This window comes from Patiria miniata, unplaced genomic scaffold (genome assembly GCF_015706575.1).
Source record: "Patiria miniata isolate m_02_andy unplaced genomic scaffold, ASM1570657v1 HiC_scaffold_2, whole genome shotgun sequence".
Taxonomy (NCBI): domain Eukaryota; kingdom Metazoa; phylum Echinodermata; class Asteroidea; order Valvatida; family Asterinidae; genus Patiria; species Patiria miniata.
In genome coordinates this window covers 18,953,372-18,968,820 of record NW_024037058.1, presented here as the reverse complement: position 1 = coordinate 18,968,820, position 15,449 = coordinate 18,953,372, and the positions used below count along the sequence as shown (strand labels likewise).

The window sequence follows — 15,449 nt, the reverse complement described above, 5'->3', positions numbered from 1 at the left end:
TAGGGATACTGGCGGGGTACTTCTCTGCCCCCTATATAATATGTTCCTGACACACAGGGCGACAGCCTTTTTGCAACACGGAGGGAACCCTCATTTTGGAAATGAGAGGGTGAATTGTCTACAACTCTTTGCTGAAAAAAATGCTTTCAATGACCTGTTCTTCCTGCTTTTACTGAATGAATATTAATTTGCAGTTATTGTTCTCAAAAGCCAGCAAATCAACTAAATTTTGAAAAGCAAAACAAAATCGAGTGTATCATCGCTGTTTATTCTATTTGAACAAATTGCTGCTTCGGCAAAATACATAGGCCTATTGGCTATTATGGAAGACATGATCTCATTTTTGAGGCACATTTCTGCATAATGCTGCACATAATTATGGCTAGTCAAAAATAGAATCAGTATCGATAGACTTCAATGCGGAGTTCGACGGAGCCTCCAACGTCCTTGGAGTTTATGGAACATTATGCTTATCTAAAAATAAATGTTTTATAGCTTTTTGTTTTTGCGTGGGCATAATAAAATTCTGCTCTGAGCTAACGAAAAAATGGTTCGTGGCTATACACTAGGCCTCATTAAACAAGCTTATTTTCTAGAAATATCTGACTAATTAAACAAACTCCAATATTTAAATGTCTCTGTTTAAGCATGTTTATCATTTGGCCAAAGACAGTCAAATTTAAGGAAAGCATACACACAATAACTAATCATAAAGTACAATGAACACAAACATGGGTGTCGCCAGGATTTTTCTAGAGGGTGGCAAAACCTATTTTTCCCAAAAAAATTCTTGTACTTATCAATTTTAGAGGGGGGCCAGGACATATGCCCCCAACCCATTATATTTACACCACTATGACTTCGCGCCTCTTTTTCTTTTCTTTTTTTTCTTTTCTTTTTTCTCTTTTTTTTTCTTGCTTTTTTTTCTTTCTCGGGGGGGGGGGGCGGACAAGCGTCCCCCCTTGCCCAACCCCCCCCCCCACCTCGCGACGCCCATGAACACAAAATGAAAGAAGAACGAAGACAATGGTTGTTTGGGATCAGTCCCATCACCCCCAAAATAGTATATACGCCTATGCCAGCTGTTATGGTGAACATTATCAAAATAATCAACTTTAAAAACATCATTCCTCACGTGATTATTAACAACAGAATGCTGATGCAATCTGTAGCCATCAATTTAAACCTTTAGAGATTATTGAATAGCTTAGGGCTGCAATATGATGACTGGTTTCACCCACCGATGTCTACAGACAGGACCCAGAATGATATATTTTGTACAGATTATATTGGGTCTTATGTTCAGGCCTTGTATTGGAGTATATAAGCTTACTTAGCATGCTTAGGTCGCTTAAGAAAAGACGATTAAAATATTCATTATTATTTAACAGATTGTAGAAACGAAAAGTTGACGTTTTTGCGAATCGATGCCAATACTGAGGTGGTACCACTCTCACATGCACGCATGTCGCGCGCGTTCTTAATTTGTGGCGCGCGCGTACCTTAATTGACAACTCTATTGATTGAAGGGGCACTTAAAGTGCGTGCGTACCACCTGCGCGCGCCAATGGTTCCACCTCAGTAAATGGCTTCTTATTAAGGTCGCTAAGGCCAAAAAAAGTCTTCGGTTTCTGGTATGGAGCTTGCCCCAAACTAAGTGGTGTTTTTTTTTTTTACTTTTTTTTTCTTCAAATGTCGGCTGATGACTGCATATGGTGCCCGACTAATTTTAGTGCAAAATATATGGGAACCAACAGAGGCCACATACAGCGTATACTCGCTCGTTACCCCCATCTAAAAACACGTTAAAATTGTGCAGCAGTAGGATTCCAGTCAAACCAGTGAGTTTGGCGATTTTGAGACATCATCTTACATTGACAAAAAAACTTTTTAATTTTACCGACGCGCATGGCTACGGCGACGCGCGCGCATACCAGAAACCGGAGACTTTTTTTTTTTGGCCTAATGTTCATTTGTTTTTCAATGTTTGTAAGTTTTGACCGGCAAACATTGCTTAGCCCCCAACTAAGTAGTCCGTGTACGTCCCGTCAATGACGCCCTCAGCGTTATTGTCGGCATACCAGCACGGCTCCACAGTTTGCGTCAGACGATCTCTCTTCTCTGATTGGATGACCTCGATACGTCGACCTCTCACCCAGATGTGACCTTTGACCTGAATGCCGTCAACTGTTGCCAACTTTCGCTCCAGGTGGATTTTCCTGCGTTGGAACTGGCCTATTGGAATGTAAGCGTTTACGTAGGTATAAATTGTTTTTCTTTCTTACACGTGATATTGATTTTTTTTTTTTTTTATGTGGTATGCTGACACCACTTTTTAAATTACAATGTTTGGTTGACCCTCCATCAATAAGACAATATATAAACGATCGTTTTACAATTGGCCTGGGGATACTGCATTCTGCTCAGTTTCCCCAATCCCCCTCCCCCTTGTGCCCCCACTCAGAACTAAAGGAAACATGAAAGGCCTGAGACCTAATGACGTCACTCTTTGTTTACATGTGCGCTTACGGTCCCTACTTTGTCTGGCGTCCCGACTTCGCTCCCATAGGAAAGCGCATATGTAAGCAAAGCCATGACGTCATTAGGTCTCAGGTCTATTACTTTCACTTTTTAAAACCTATTGAGCTGAGCGCTCCTCATAAAAAAGGCCCTAAAAATGTATGCACCCCAGGTAGCCCTCCCTATTTAAGCCACTGCCCGCCAATGGCCCTTTTTTAAATCTCATCTATTACTTACCAAGGATACCGTGCACTTTGTGAGAAAACCCCTCGCCGTCTATCACGTACACACCAAAGAAATCCACTTTGTCCACACGGTGTCGCGCCACGTCGTGTCGCATGATAAGCAGTTCCACGCCGGTCTTTGGCCGGAACACAAGGTACTGGCCGTTCCGTACGGCAACACTCGCCCCAGCACCCAACTCAGCCTCCCAGTCGGTGTCCCACGTCATGGAAAGTTCTGGTCCAAGACTCACGCTGGTAGCGGTGATCAGGACCTGTCGTCCGCCGCCAGTAGTCACCACCAGACGGTCGAAGATGGTCGGGGGAGGCTCGCTAGTGCTCGCCGACTGGTCGTCATGACGGTGAAAGTTCTCTACATGACCATCGACGGAGATTCCTTGAAAGTTGGGTACAAGGAGAAAAGTCAATTTTATAGGGTGAAGTTTTGTTGAAGCTTGTGAATTGTTTTTCTGAGCACTTAGATTTTAGTGAGTACACGGTGCTAAAAGATCACGTCGGTAAAGGGTGAAATCCAATAGTAAATTTTCACTTTCAAAAACAATCTATAGAACCGTACCACTGGGCATGGTTGCATCGCTGGTTACCAGTGGCCGCGCGCATCATAATGCACAGCAGGGAGCCAGTATCAGTAAGTTCTGTGATGACGTTTTGACCATCGTCCGATTGACTAGAGGCATTTGCCCGTTGCTCTACGCGCGCAGGAGTAAGTTCCGTCACGAATCAATCACTAGTCGACTAATGGTGCCAGTTTCGGTATTGCATTGTGGGATTGATTCTGTGACGGAAGCGAGCGTGACCCTTTTTCCCTTCAAAATCTCGACCTCCACTACTTTAGCTTCGGTCAATTCATCTCTCCTTTGCTGCCCAACCCTGTCTGTACCTAGAAAAAATTAAGTCACTGCATCACCCTCCGGCATTCCTTTTTACTCCCTGGTCAAAACTTACCAAATACTGGATCTTTTATCAAGCTGAAGACATCACCGGGTTTGCCCATGATGTTGAAGCACACTGTCACATTACCACGCGGGGAATGGACCATGAAGTGCGGGTCGGCGTCCACATACGTGCCCGGTTGGTTGCCGGTTGCTGCAGGAGAATTTAAACATCAGACGGTAAATGGTATTAGTTTAACACTTCTTCGTCATTCGAAAAATGTGGGCCTACTTGTACAACCTATTAGCTATAGACTATTCCGAGCGCATTGTCACAGTCACGGAGGCCTCCTTCCATGGCAAAAGCACGCATACTGGAATTTGTATCCTTGTGGAGTCATTTCTTTGTTCTCGTATACTACAATTTTAGAGTTTGAAAGTGTAGTTTCAAAATGCTCCTATCACCAGAATTAATTATTTTCCTGGGCTGAAATTCGGACTTAATAACCCTTACATAAAATACTTCAGTTTGCGACGGATCAACACACCTTGAAAATTCCTAGTTTTTGAGTAAAACGTGATAACCTTGTGGAGACGTATTCACCAATAGAAATTGCCCTGTGGAGACATATACAATCTTTTGTTCCCTACGCATGTCTCCACAGGGTAGCGTGTACCCCAGATCGTTTTGCAAGCTATTGTACAAAGCAGTAGTCTGAGTATCACCCGTTTTTTTTACGGAGCAAGTCTTATCTGTATAACGTCTGATATGTCTAGACATACAGATAATGCAAGCCGCATTTCTTTCCTTATTTGTTATTTTCTTACATCCCTCAACACTTTTAGTACATAAGACAAACCAAAAAGGATGTCAAAATAATTTTCATACATTTCAGAGTAGGAAAAAGTTGCACGAAATGTATTCATGAGAAAAATTCATTACACAGACCCTTTAAATAAGAAAGAGAGGTGTGCATTTACGGATTGAAGACATCGTGTATGATTTCATGCAGGAAGTCTTAAAACATGCTTGACAAAATGTGAAATATGTTTGCCCATTAGTGAAAAGGAATGCCCGATCAACCCCTTACTACTGATTCAGACGAAATTGAATGAAGAACGCGATACTTTTAAATGAAATGCATCTTTTACAGGGACGAGTGAAGCAAAAAGGCGATAGAATGCTCGGATTGTAAAACTGAAAGATTCTTTTTGATTGTTGAATGTCGATCTGCGTGACCTTTCAATTTCAATCTAAATTGAATGAGCCAGGCGTTAAATTGAATGAAAACTTGGTGAAATTGGTCGGGAAAACCGATAGAAATTAATTAATGGTGTACTTACGAAGATCGAATGCGGTGGGGCCACCAGAGCCGGCGGGACTAACGGGACCAGCGGATGCGGGGGATCCTCCGCCACGCGAACTAGCGCCGGGAGCACCTGAATAGTAAATCAAGGGGGAAACTGACTGGTTTTTCCAACTTTTGGAAATTGTTTGGAAAAATCGATCTTTGCGCATACGAAAAAAAAAACAATCCGATAAATCAGACCTTTACTAGAGTTATAGGGAATGGTTTTGTATCGCTTGTATATAGACGAGCAAACGTTTTGCGATTATAAAATAACAGACGACAACCCCTGCTAAGGTATATGTTTTGGTTTTTGACAATCCTATCGTCCCCATGCATGTACCGGACGTCCTATTTAAAGACAGGTCTTTTCCCCTCCTTATTCAGACGTTTACTGTCATCGTCTCTGTCTGATTGTAAATGGTGATGGCATCAGAGATTTCGACCAGACATTTTCCAATCAATAACATCGTTAGATATTTGAAAGATTTTCAGAGGCACCAGATGACCCATATGTCTTCTCACCATCTCATAAAGGGTGCGTTAGAGCGTGCTACTTGTGTTAACACGAGTCTATACTCCTGAGCGGACGAACGGCAGGAGTACGACCCGCCGAGTATACTCTTGCACCGAGAGTAATGCGCACGCAGCGTTTTCCCTTCGCTCGTACCCCCGCCCTGCAAACAGGGTATACGCTGACGAATTCACCCTCTGATTGGATACATTTTGGTGACCTAGTGACATGCAAGTCATCACAGCCACGACCCTGCAAGGTTTGCAATGGCTGTTAAGAATGGGTCATCACTCTTTTATTCCAATGTGGGGTGTTTTTTTTTCATTGAAAAACGTAACAATATAGGAAAATCTGTAAAACTTATCCGTGTTGTAAATTTGCAATTCCCGTCACTTGCTCAGGCTCCGTTTCGAATTCACGAAGGGTCAATTGCATATTACGCGACGCTCAGAATTTGTCCACATGGTCCGCAATGAAAAAGAAATAACATCCGGTATGGAATGTGTGCATTTCAATGAGAAATTTTCGGATAGCATTTGCGCGCATTGGCTAGCTGCGGCTGCAGACAGATGCTTTATACATAGATCATGATAAATTAATACCTAAATGCCATCCCTAATCAGCGTATCTCAGCGCCCTGCTTGCAGGGCGGGGGTACGAGCGAACGTTTTCCCGCACTAGGGAGTAGCTAGAGTATAACATGCTCGAACGCACCAGTAAGTTTAGATTGGCATCCTGACATGCCAAATGGGGAAAACTGATTGTTTGCTTCCTCCCTTATTTGTTGTACAATTGTTTTTAACAAAGTAATTGCGTATCTTTGTAATTTATACATTTATTGTTTTATTGCCTTAAGTAGTTTTTATTGTTATATCTCTGTCCCGAATGCTGAATTTTCATTGGCCTAGAACGATCACGTGTTCAGTTTATAAAAAGTCATGGCACACTCCTTGTTGGATATTACGTACGTGATATCCCACAGGCAGTGTGCTATGACTTTGTATGTACGGCGCTCAAGTACTTGTATCGTTGGTACCCACGCTATTTTCACAATGTTTTCACGCATGAGTGGGAGCAGCGAACTGGCCGACGATCAGCTGTTTCGAGCACGCAACACGCATCGTTCGATTGTCATGATTGTTGTGTTTACTGCTGTCTGTTTTCGTGATTTTTATTTCAAAATCCAAACAATCCAAGACAGAGGTATAACAAAACAATTGTTGACTGCTGTGATGTGGTATATATGGCGTTTTGAACACCCTCGGGGATAATAGCACACGAGGCGAACGTCATATACCACATCACAGCAGTCAACAATTGTTAATTGCATCATTACTTCCTCCTTCTGGTGCGATATCGTCTTCGGATGGTTCCACGGCATCAACCACGGGGTCATCGTCCGGTTTGACCACCACGAGAGAGGTCAGTGGGGTCACGAAATGGTACTTGAGGGACAGCTCTAGCGCCCTCTGCGTCAGGTCCTGCTTCTCGGCTCTCAATTCGGCCGCAATGCGCTTGCGCAGGAGTTCCTTGATGGTCAGGAAGGCCCACAGGCGCTGGGCAAAGTCGTCAACTGCCTGTGGATCGAAAATAACGTCACTCTCCTCCTGTTGGACAAAAGCGATAACAGTTTATTTGGACCCAACACTTTCAGTTTAGAATATGAGTTTAATTTTAAATGTAGGATACTAGTTTAATATTAAATGAGCCAGTCAGTCGGTCAGTCAGTCCGTTATTCAGTCAGTTATTGACTCAATTATTGGACAGTTCTTGCCCTGACCCTTAGGGTCCAACAAAAGCATTACTCTCATTGACTCTTTGACTCACCAGGAGTATGTCCGTATACGGCGGACAACAATAAGTGTGTCCCCAAGCTGGACAGTTTTAATACCTCAACAACTGCACATGACAGAATGGGTGCCAGCTATATAGGACACGTACTGTCAATTAACCCCTTGTACCAAATGGCATCACTTATAATATGCTGCAGGCTAGGCCTATCCTGCTCGAAGAAACGAGATTTTTAACGGGATGGTTGAGATGTCAAATGACAGAACTCCTTGAGAAGCAGGATTGGTCAAACCCGTCCATATTATACAAACATTAATTAGCTCCCAAGAGCATGAGATAATTTACTCTGGAGTTTATGGGAGATTCAGGTTGCCGCACTGATACTTGCTCACTTTCCATGTCTGTTACCAGGATTTAGTTTTCATTCCCCATCCGATTTCTTTACAGTTTTTCCTTGAATATCGTTAGAATTTTCCTCCTGTCTCGCCGTACACTGAATATTTCTTCATCGTCTTCAACTAAACGAAATCTTCAGTTGTCGAGCTACAGTGCATGTAAACTTTGAAGACTCCTTGGTTTTATTAAAGAAAGAATTTAAATGAATAAAAAAATCAATAAAACTGTACCTTGACGTTGACTGTCATCTCCAGCTTGATTTCTGTGTCTTGTGTCTCGGCAGTCACCACGCAAAACATACTATCCGGTAGGGTCTTGTTCGTATCCAACTGGCCGGCCACAACCAGCTCCGTCCCCTCGAAATAAGTCGGGAACAGGGTCGTCGAGATGCTGTTGGTCACCATCATGTCCGGAGAGTACTTGATGTGGACGTTGACCAATAACGGAGTGGCCACTTCGTCAAAGAAGCCAACCAGCTGCAGCCCGGCGTCTGAGTCTTCGTATATTTTCCGGGCCAGGCCTTTGTTCTGAAGGGAAAGCTGTTCCAGGAACGGGTAGTCGGCGCCGCGACCGAACCCCAGGCAGAAGAGGGAGTATCGGCTCTCCAGTCGGCGCCGGATGTCCGACTTGATCTCGTCTGGCCTGGTCAGTTCTCCGGCCGTGGGAGCACCATCCGTCAGCATGATGATCAGGTAGAAGGTTCCAAAGGTTGACAGCTCGTTGGCTTCCGCTTCCTCTAACATGCCAATGGCGTCGACTAGTCCTTGGTGCAGGTTCGTACCTAGGGAACAAATTTAAGATAGGTTTATGTAAAAGGTTGTTCTCCAAAAAAGATTCTGACAGAGTACTGACAGAGTTTTCCCGAATAGTAAATTTCGAAGGAGCTTAGAAAAATATAGTTTTTTGCTTGAAATGTTATCATGGAAGTTTTATCCCGTGCGCCAACCCATCAGAGTCGACTTTAGAAATTGTGACGTCATTTCGATCAGAAAATGTGGACTAAGCTGTTGATTGGCTGCCATGTTTTTATAATACAACAACAGGCTTAATACCGAAGACCTGATAGAAGGCGCCCGCTAAATAGTCAGAATCTCGAGGTCAAGACGCAGTCTTGTTTTGCATAATCATCGAGCCTGCTCGCATACTATATACCCATGCTGTGCAAGGAGATATTCTATAGACAAGGCGAGACCCTGACTCCGAATGAACTGTTATAGTCTCCTATCAAAATAGTGATACTAGCTAAATTTCCATTGTTAGGCTTTTAACAATTAACTTCAACACAGTAACATTGTGTAGTCAAAAAACCAACCTCCCCCAGCACTCAATCCGCCTGTGTATTCTTTAGCGGCAGCTACATTCTCCCGGCTCGCAGGGAGGAGGCTAGGTCTCCAACTCTGCGTCACGGTCTCAAAAGTCACGATACCAAAGGCGTCCTTTTCCCGCAGGTCTGTGAGAATGGTGTCCATCGCCTCTTTGGTTTGCCGCATCTTCGTTCCAGACATCGATCCGCTGGTGTCCAGGACAAAGACCACGTTCTTCTGGGTGGGTCTGAATCCCGCAGGAGAAAAGTGGTGCACGAAATAGCCGTTGACAATCTACAGAGAAAAAAAAGAGAAGGCTTGGTAAAGCAGGTTCGAGAGCGCACACAATGTGTGATCCGAATAGGTATTTAGGCCCACTGGTAGTCTTGTTATGCATATTGTTATACCTATTCAAGTACGGTTTGGTGCGGTAATCTCTCGTACACTCTTGCACATTCTCGCAAAATCTCGCCCTCCATAACATCTCACACATTCTCTCGGGTTCCCTTCCTGGGTACCCAACACGTACCTCGATATTACCAGCATTTTGCTCGTGGATGACGTCATACTGCACCACAAACTTGCCCAGGTTCCCGGATGCAGAAAGTGCCTCTTGCTCTTCCCGTTTGGGATGGAACTGCACTGTGGCTTTCGAGCCGTGAAGATGCTTGGTCTCTGCCCACAGAGGGCGTAAAACCTCCTCGTTCCTACTTCTGTCCGACAGCTGAGGGCGCTCCACAAAGTAATCCAGTTTGTTTTCCTCCAGGCCTTGTGGCTCGGTGATGTGGACAACCACCAGCAGATGGTCTATAATCTGTTTACACAACGAGTAAAAAAAATGTAGAGCGCTGTGCTGCAATAGAATACCGTTCTGAATTTCGCAATGAGCTCCGCCCACCTTTGGTACATTTCTCATTGAGACCTACTTAAAGGTGATATAGAACATCTGCAAACATCAAAAACCAAAACTACCAATTCATTATGAAATACCTTACTTGACTTTAAGTGTAAGTTAACAATAGTCTCAAACATCCTGTGAAATCAAAGCACCTGGTGTGCTCTCATCACTTTCAAGAAAAGTGGATTTTTTTGTAACGATTTCCAACGATGGTCGGCCGACCATCGTTGGATTGTTTTCCTTTCAAATACTGCCCCCAATTCACCAAATTTAGTTAGTCCACATTTGTTTATGTTACACACCCGGGAACGGGTGCAAGTAGCTAGTCTGGTTCCCTGACCTGACAATTCCCCGACGTCTATAAATTGCTCAATTTTGTCTGAAGTAGGGTCAGGGAACCAGACTACAAGAACATTATGTTTTTCCAGCATCTATAGAAAGTCAGTGTAACAAAATTTGCCATAAAATACTAAACCCCAAATCGATCCATTTCTAAAAATTTCAGCAAACGCAAATGTTGTGCATTTACCTTTAATTTTGCCAACTTTGTTTCCGACTCCCGAGGTCACCTGATCAAAAGTCATGATCTGATTGGTTAAGGTGCACTGTTTGATTGACAGGCCCATTATAAAGGTTATCTGAATTTCGCCATTATCAGTGTTTGACTTTCATTAAATGCGCAGGCACAGTGTACATCACGAATCAACCACGAGATGACCAAAAATCTTTGATCGAACTCTTATAATTATACCAACCTGTCCGGGTGAAATGGCGACTGCGTTCTGAAAATGGCCGTCTTTACGCTTCAGAAGTTCTTCATATGTCATATTGAATGACAACTCACTCTCCGCCGCTACATTGATGGATATGGCAAAGAGATTCTTCTTCTCCGACCTGAGTACGGGGAAAAGGTGAGCCGAGAAATGACAATGGCGTCGTTATCTAGTTCATTACACGATCCTATATCTCGATTAAAATTCTTAGTTGGGTTCAAATAATGTGTCTGAAACTCACGTTTGTTTGACTTGGCCAGCTGTCTGTCCTTGTTCCTTTGCAGCATCGTACGTCCTCTGAGCTTTCTCTTTCTCGTCAACTATCGAGTAATAAACCTTGCCTTCAGTCTCTCTGCGGAAAGGCACATAAAACAGTGAAAAATTTACATTTTCACCCAAAAGAAGCATGAGCTGGATGGATCCTGATTTTCGAGGCCCCGGCGTCGTCTCCGAGTCGGCTCCATAGGACCTAAAAAAACATTTGGAGGCCCTCGTTGAAGAAACAAAACGAACATAATCTTAACTGTGACCTCGTTATATGGAATGTGATACTCCTGAAGCCAACCATCGAGCCACACGAGTCGGAATCCCTATAATTAAGTCAGGGAACTAAATTTCTTAAAGCCTTAGCCGCAACCCAGCCGAGGTTTCGGAAAACCCCGTCGATAGGTGTTCCCCAATAATTTAGATGAAGAGGTATGTGCACAACACATACCCGCCCTGAAAAATACTTACATTTTGAAAATAGAAAGCAGTATTAATTCCTCGTTCTAATTATCACGTATTTCTCGTATTAAATTAATCAGCAACCCGCTTATTGAGCGAACAGTTTAACCTCCACTTCACCACTTCATACGACAACCTCACGAAGCGCATGTGCAAAGAAGCTAAGCCGTGAACGCTGCAAATTCGAACAGGGGGGGGGGTTACACTGCACTTACATCAGAAAGCCGGATATGAACGCCTCTCCGGGCAGCTCCATTTTGAAAGTGGCCTCCAGACTCTGATTGGTCGGATTGACCATGTGACTGGTGACCACCGTCTTGGCATAGCGAGCCGTCACCGATGACGTCACACGGAGACTGCGTATTCGGACGGGGTCAGGAGTTTCAACGACCTGTTTGAAAATAACATGTCTGATTGGTGGCGGTTTTTATCTTTGAGCACTGGATTCAAAGTTCAAAGCAAATTTGTTCTCGTACATCAACAAGATTAAAGTTTAACGAGTTCAAAAAAAGGAAGATCATGAGTCCAAAATAGGAATATGATAGGAAGATGTAATGTTGGTCCATTTAGCGACAAAGATATCTTGGCAATGGGCCTTATTAATTGGGCAGCTGCAACGACAAACAATGTCATGTGAATCCTATGAAATGTATGGAGTATATTTACATGTTTCTATCATTTAAAATATCATTCTACAACTTCAGTTTTTAGATTGAAGTAAGTAGCCTAATTGCGTCTGTACAGCCCTCATTCGCCCCTCATTCGCTTTTTCAACATGGTTTGCTCAACAACCCATGTTCGCTTTGTTTTGTTCATAATGTACCAAAGCTACAATCGCCATTTCAGTTTCCCGCCAGTAGATCTATAAAGCGCCCAAGCGCCCTCAATGATATCATCCAAATAAAAACGCACATCACCTTCAGAACAATGTTTCCTTTTTAAAATACAGGGCGAGTCAAAAAATGCGGGACTCAAACCTCAAAAAATATATATTTCATAGTTACTTAACAAATATTTGGCACCGAAAGTAATAATGATTGGAAAGCCAATTTCATAAACTACTTTTAGATGAAAAAAATTACTTAAATTGCTCAATCCAAAGATATTCAAAGTATATCACCATTTAAACACAATGACCCTAAAACCTCTTTCGTCCAAAAAAGTTTTTAGGGGCATTGCATTTGAAATGAGGATATTCTTTGAACGGATTGAGCAATTACAGTCAGTTTTCATCTAAAAGTAGTTTATGAAATGGGTTTTCCATTCATTATTATTTTTGGTGCTACATATTGTTTAAATATGAAATATATTTTGGGGGTTTGGGTTCCGCTTTTCTTTTTTTTTTTTACTTATCCCTGTACAATGCATGGCGAATCATATTTTTAAAAAAATAAATAAGTAAATGAAGATGGGGGACTGTGCGTTGACTTACATTTACTTCATCCTCCCTTTCCCATGGGAAGCCATCCCCAGAGGAAGCCATGCCGCTCCCGCTCCCGCCGATAGCTGCTCTCTCTTCACGCTAAGTTACATCAAATTAAAAAATAATCCCTATATACCATTAAATCTACATGACTGAACAAACTCTACAAATTTTCACCGTATGTTTCAGAAGAGTTTCCACTTGTTTTAATAGTGTTTTATGTTGATGTTGCTTCAAGCAATTGAGATAAATTGCAGAAAATATATACTTCAGTCCTCTAAAATTACAATTGTGCGAAATCCACACTGGATCAGAGAATGTTTTTACATCTTAATATCCAACTCAAACAAACGTACTTTTGATTGCATTGATGTTCAAAATATACTTGTGTTCGAATCCCTTAAAACACTTGAGACGGAGGAACAAGACTGAATACAAGCCACATCCGCATGATTCCACGGACCACGTACGGTGACTCTTCTTTTCTTTTCCGTGAAATTGGTGGTTGTGCCGAACGTGACTTCACTTGTGCCAACCAGCGTGATTTTTTTCGAGCGAACTTCACATTGACCTTGTTCTCGTACATTGGCCCCCACCACACGCACTTAAAGTGGGTCGTAGGTGCAAGGTTCAAGGTCTGCATGTACGTCGTACTATACTGCGTAGCTAGTTCAGCGAACGGTTCTCTTTCGAAGAAATGCGGAACATTAACACCGCTCAGCGCACTGAGCGTAGTGTACTTTTGCAAAGAACAATGTCTAAAAACCAAAATTTTATTTTATAGATATTTTCATTCAGTTACTCAACTCAAGCACAGTGGCACATCGGGACGAAGTTCTGGTAGGAGCAAAAATATACTACATACGGAAATGACTTATAATTGACCTCATTAAAGCGCGTAAAAAACTGCAATCAAAGTTTTTATCAGTAAATGCGAGGAAAGGCGATACGAAAAATAAACGTTTCGTAAATAAGTTAGATAATAGGCAGAATAAGTAAAGCATGTCCCACAGGGCTAATTACACGATTTCATTGATTCCAAGGGTCGCTCTAATTCACTGGAAGTCTTTTCATGCATCTGTCTATAAAATGAGCCGGATTTAGCTCAAATGCCTAATTATTCGCGAGTCGGCCATGTTAGATTGATAGCAAAGTAAAAATCGTCATTTTTGGAGCTTGCAAATTGAAATGAAAGCAATCAAATGAAGTTAATTACAAATTAATATCAGTCTGCTCTGGTGAATAGTTTAAAATTTTTGATTAACTGTACCCTAATGTTTTAAGCCACAATTCGAAACAAATTGAGTCTCGGCACCATCCCATTTAACAGTTTACAATTATAGCAAAAACAAATTCGGATAACACAATCTAAATTGATTGACGTAACAGGGTTATCATTTACGATGGCACTGCCTTAATCACAAGTGAGAGTGAGTAGTCAATAAGAAAGGCACAACTACAGCTAGCTCTCTACACCAGCAAAAACAGATGTTTGAAAGCCTCAAACATATGACTCTAATCGTCTCAGTATCTCGCACATGACAATGAATTAATATGCCTTTTTAAGCCCACTTGGAGTTTGACCTTTAGAGCTAGCTAAGCCTAATTAGGCTTAGCTAGCTCTGTTAATTAATGTTATGTTTAATAAAACCGTTCGTTTGTAGTACTAGCTTGGTTTACATCAAAATAAATGTGTTTATGAAATATTAAAACCAGTGTCGTAGCCGGGGTCAAGTTGTAGGGGGTGGGGACTGGTGGGGGCTCATTTTCTGCATAAAGAGGGGGCTCTCAATATAGGTTTCTAGCAATAAATTCTCATTTATTGCCTCATGCCCCAAATTCTGAGCAGGGGTCACGATCGAGCGGGATGGGGGTGAAGGGAACCGGCCTCGCTGAGCAGAAGGGGGCGTGCCCCTCCAAATTACGATGACAACCTGGACTCACCTCAAACACCATGAGATCGTCGACGGCTAGGAAAGCTGGCGTGTCGATATCGGTCTGGTACCACGGGTCAGCCTCACTGAAGTCAATGGAGATACACGCCATACACAACACGAACCAGATCAGGGACAAGACATCTTTAAGTCGATGCATGGTTTACACTGGAAATCCGAAATCGGGGATTCACGAAAGAAAGATAAACTTCAGTTGTCGCAGACTACAATTCATGTGATGCTATATACACGCAATTATATAAATGTAGCACTGGCAGTGTCATTAGTATGTGTGGCAATTGGGCCGATTGTAAAGTCCGAAGTTGAATAGGCCTTTAGTAATGCATTGTCCGCCTTCTGTCTTGTTTACGAAAACAATTATCTTCAGCATTAAAGTAAACAACTCACCTTATCTATAACACCAAATCAGAACGAGAACAATTATATTAGCTGTTGATTCAGTGGACGTCGGTGATTGCTGTTTTCCGCTCGTTGTTCAAGGTCCAACTTTATTGCAAGAATGTGGACGAATGTGGCTTAAACAGTAGATCGCGATAACTTTTATAGTCAACCAAAGTTTAATTTTCTATAAACCGACCCATATACCAGTGCTACTCAATGTCATTACTGTATACTACCTTGACCCTATTTCTTGAAACCTTCTCTCTGAGTCAACAAGGATCGAGATAGTTGGTTTGCGACGAAAC

The 15,449-nt window shown here is 42.5% G+C and overlaps 1 protein-coding gene across 1 annotated transcript; it reads right to left on the bottom strand.

The window, feature by feature from the left end:
- Positions 1–1,896: 1,896 nt before the first annotated feature.
- On the bottom strand, positions 1,897–15,278 carry LOC119726781 (inter-alpha-trypsin inhibitor heavy chain H3-like). The gene is made up of 14 exons (XM_038198630.1): positions 15,151–15,278; positions 14,753–14,910; positions 12,818–12,907; positions 11,601–11,776; positions 10,901–11,011; positions 10,642–10,780; positions 9,518–9,802; positions 8,997–9,282; positions 7,915–8,465; positions 6,834–7,104; positions 4,979–5,074; positions 3,708–3,848; positions 2,758–3,138; positions 1,897–2,235 (listed from the first exon to the last, which is right to left on the bottom strand). The coding sequence occupies exons 2-14, from the start codon at positions 14,900–14,902 to the stop codon at positions 2,015–2,017; spliced, it is 2,898 nt and encodes a 965-aa protein (XP_038054558.1). The 5' UTR covers positions 14,903–14,910; positions 15,151–15,278; the 3' UTR covers positions 1,897–2,014.
- Between the last annotated feature and the right edge of the window lie 171 nt (positions 15,279–15,449).

Excerpts from the sequence above, each read along its gene's own strand:
- LOC119726781 (XM_038198630.1), bottom strand. The coding sequence starts at position 14,902 with ATGCATCGACTTAAAGATGTCTTGTCCCTGATCTGGTTCGTGTTGTGT. Across the intron at positions 12,908-14,752 it reads ACGATCTCATGGTGTTTGAG|CGTGAAGAGAGAGCAGCTAT; the intron begins GTGAGTCCAGGT and ends GATGTAACTTAG. Across the intron at positions 9,283-9,517 it reads AAAATGCTGGTAATATCGAG|ATTGTCAACGGCTATTTCGT; the intron begins GTACGTGTTGGG and ends TTTTCTCTGTAG.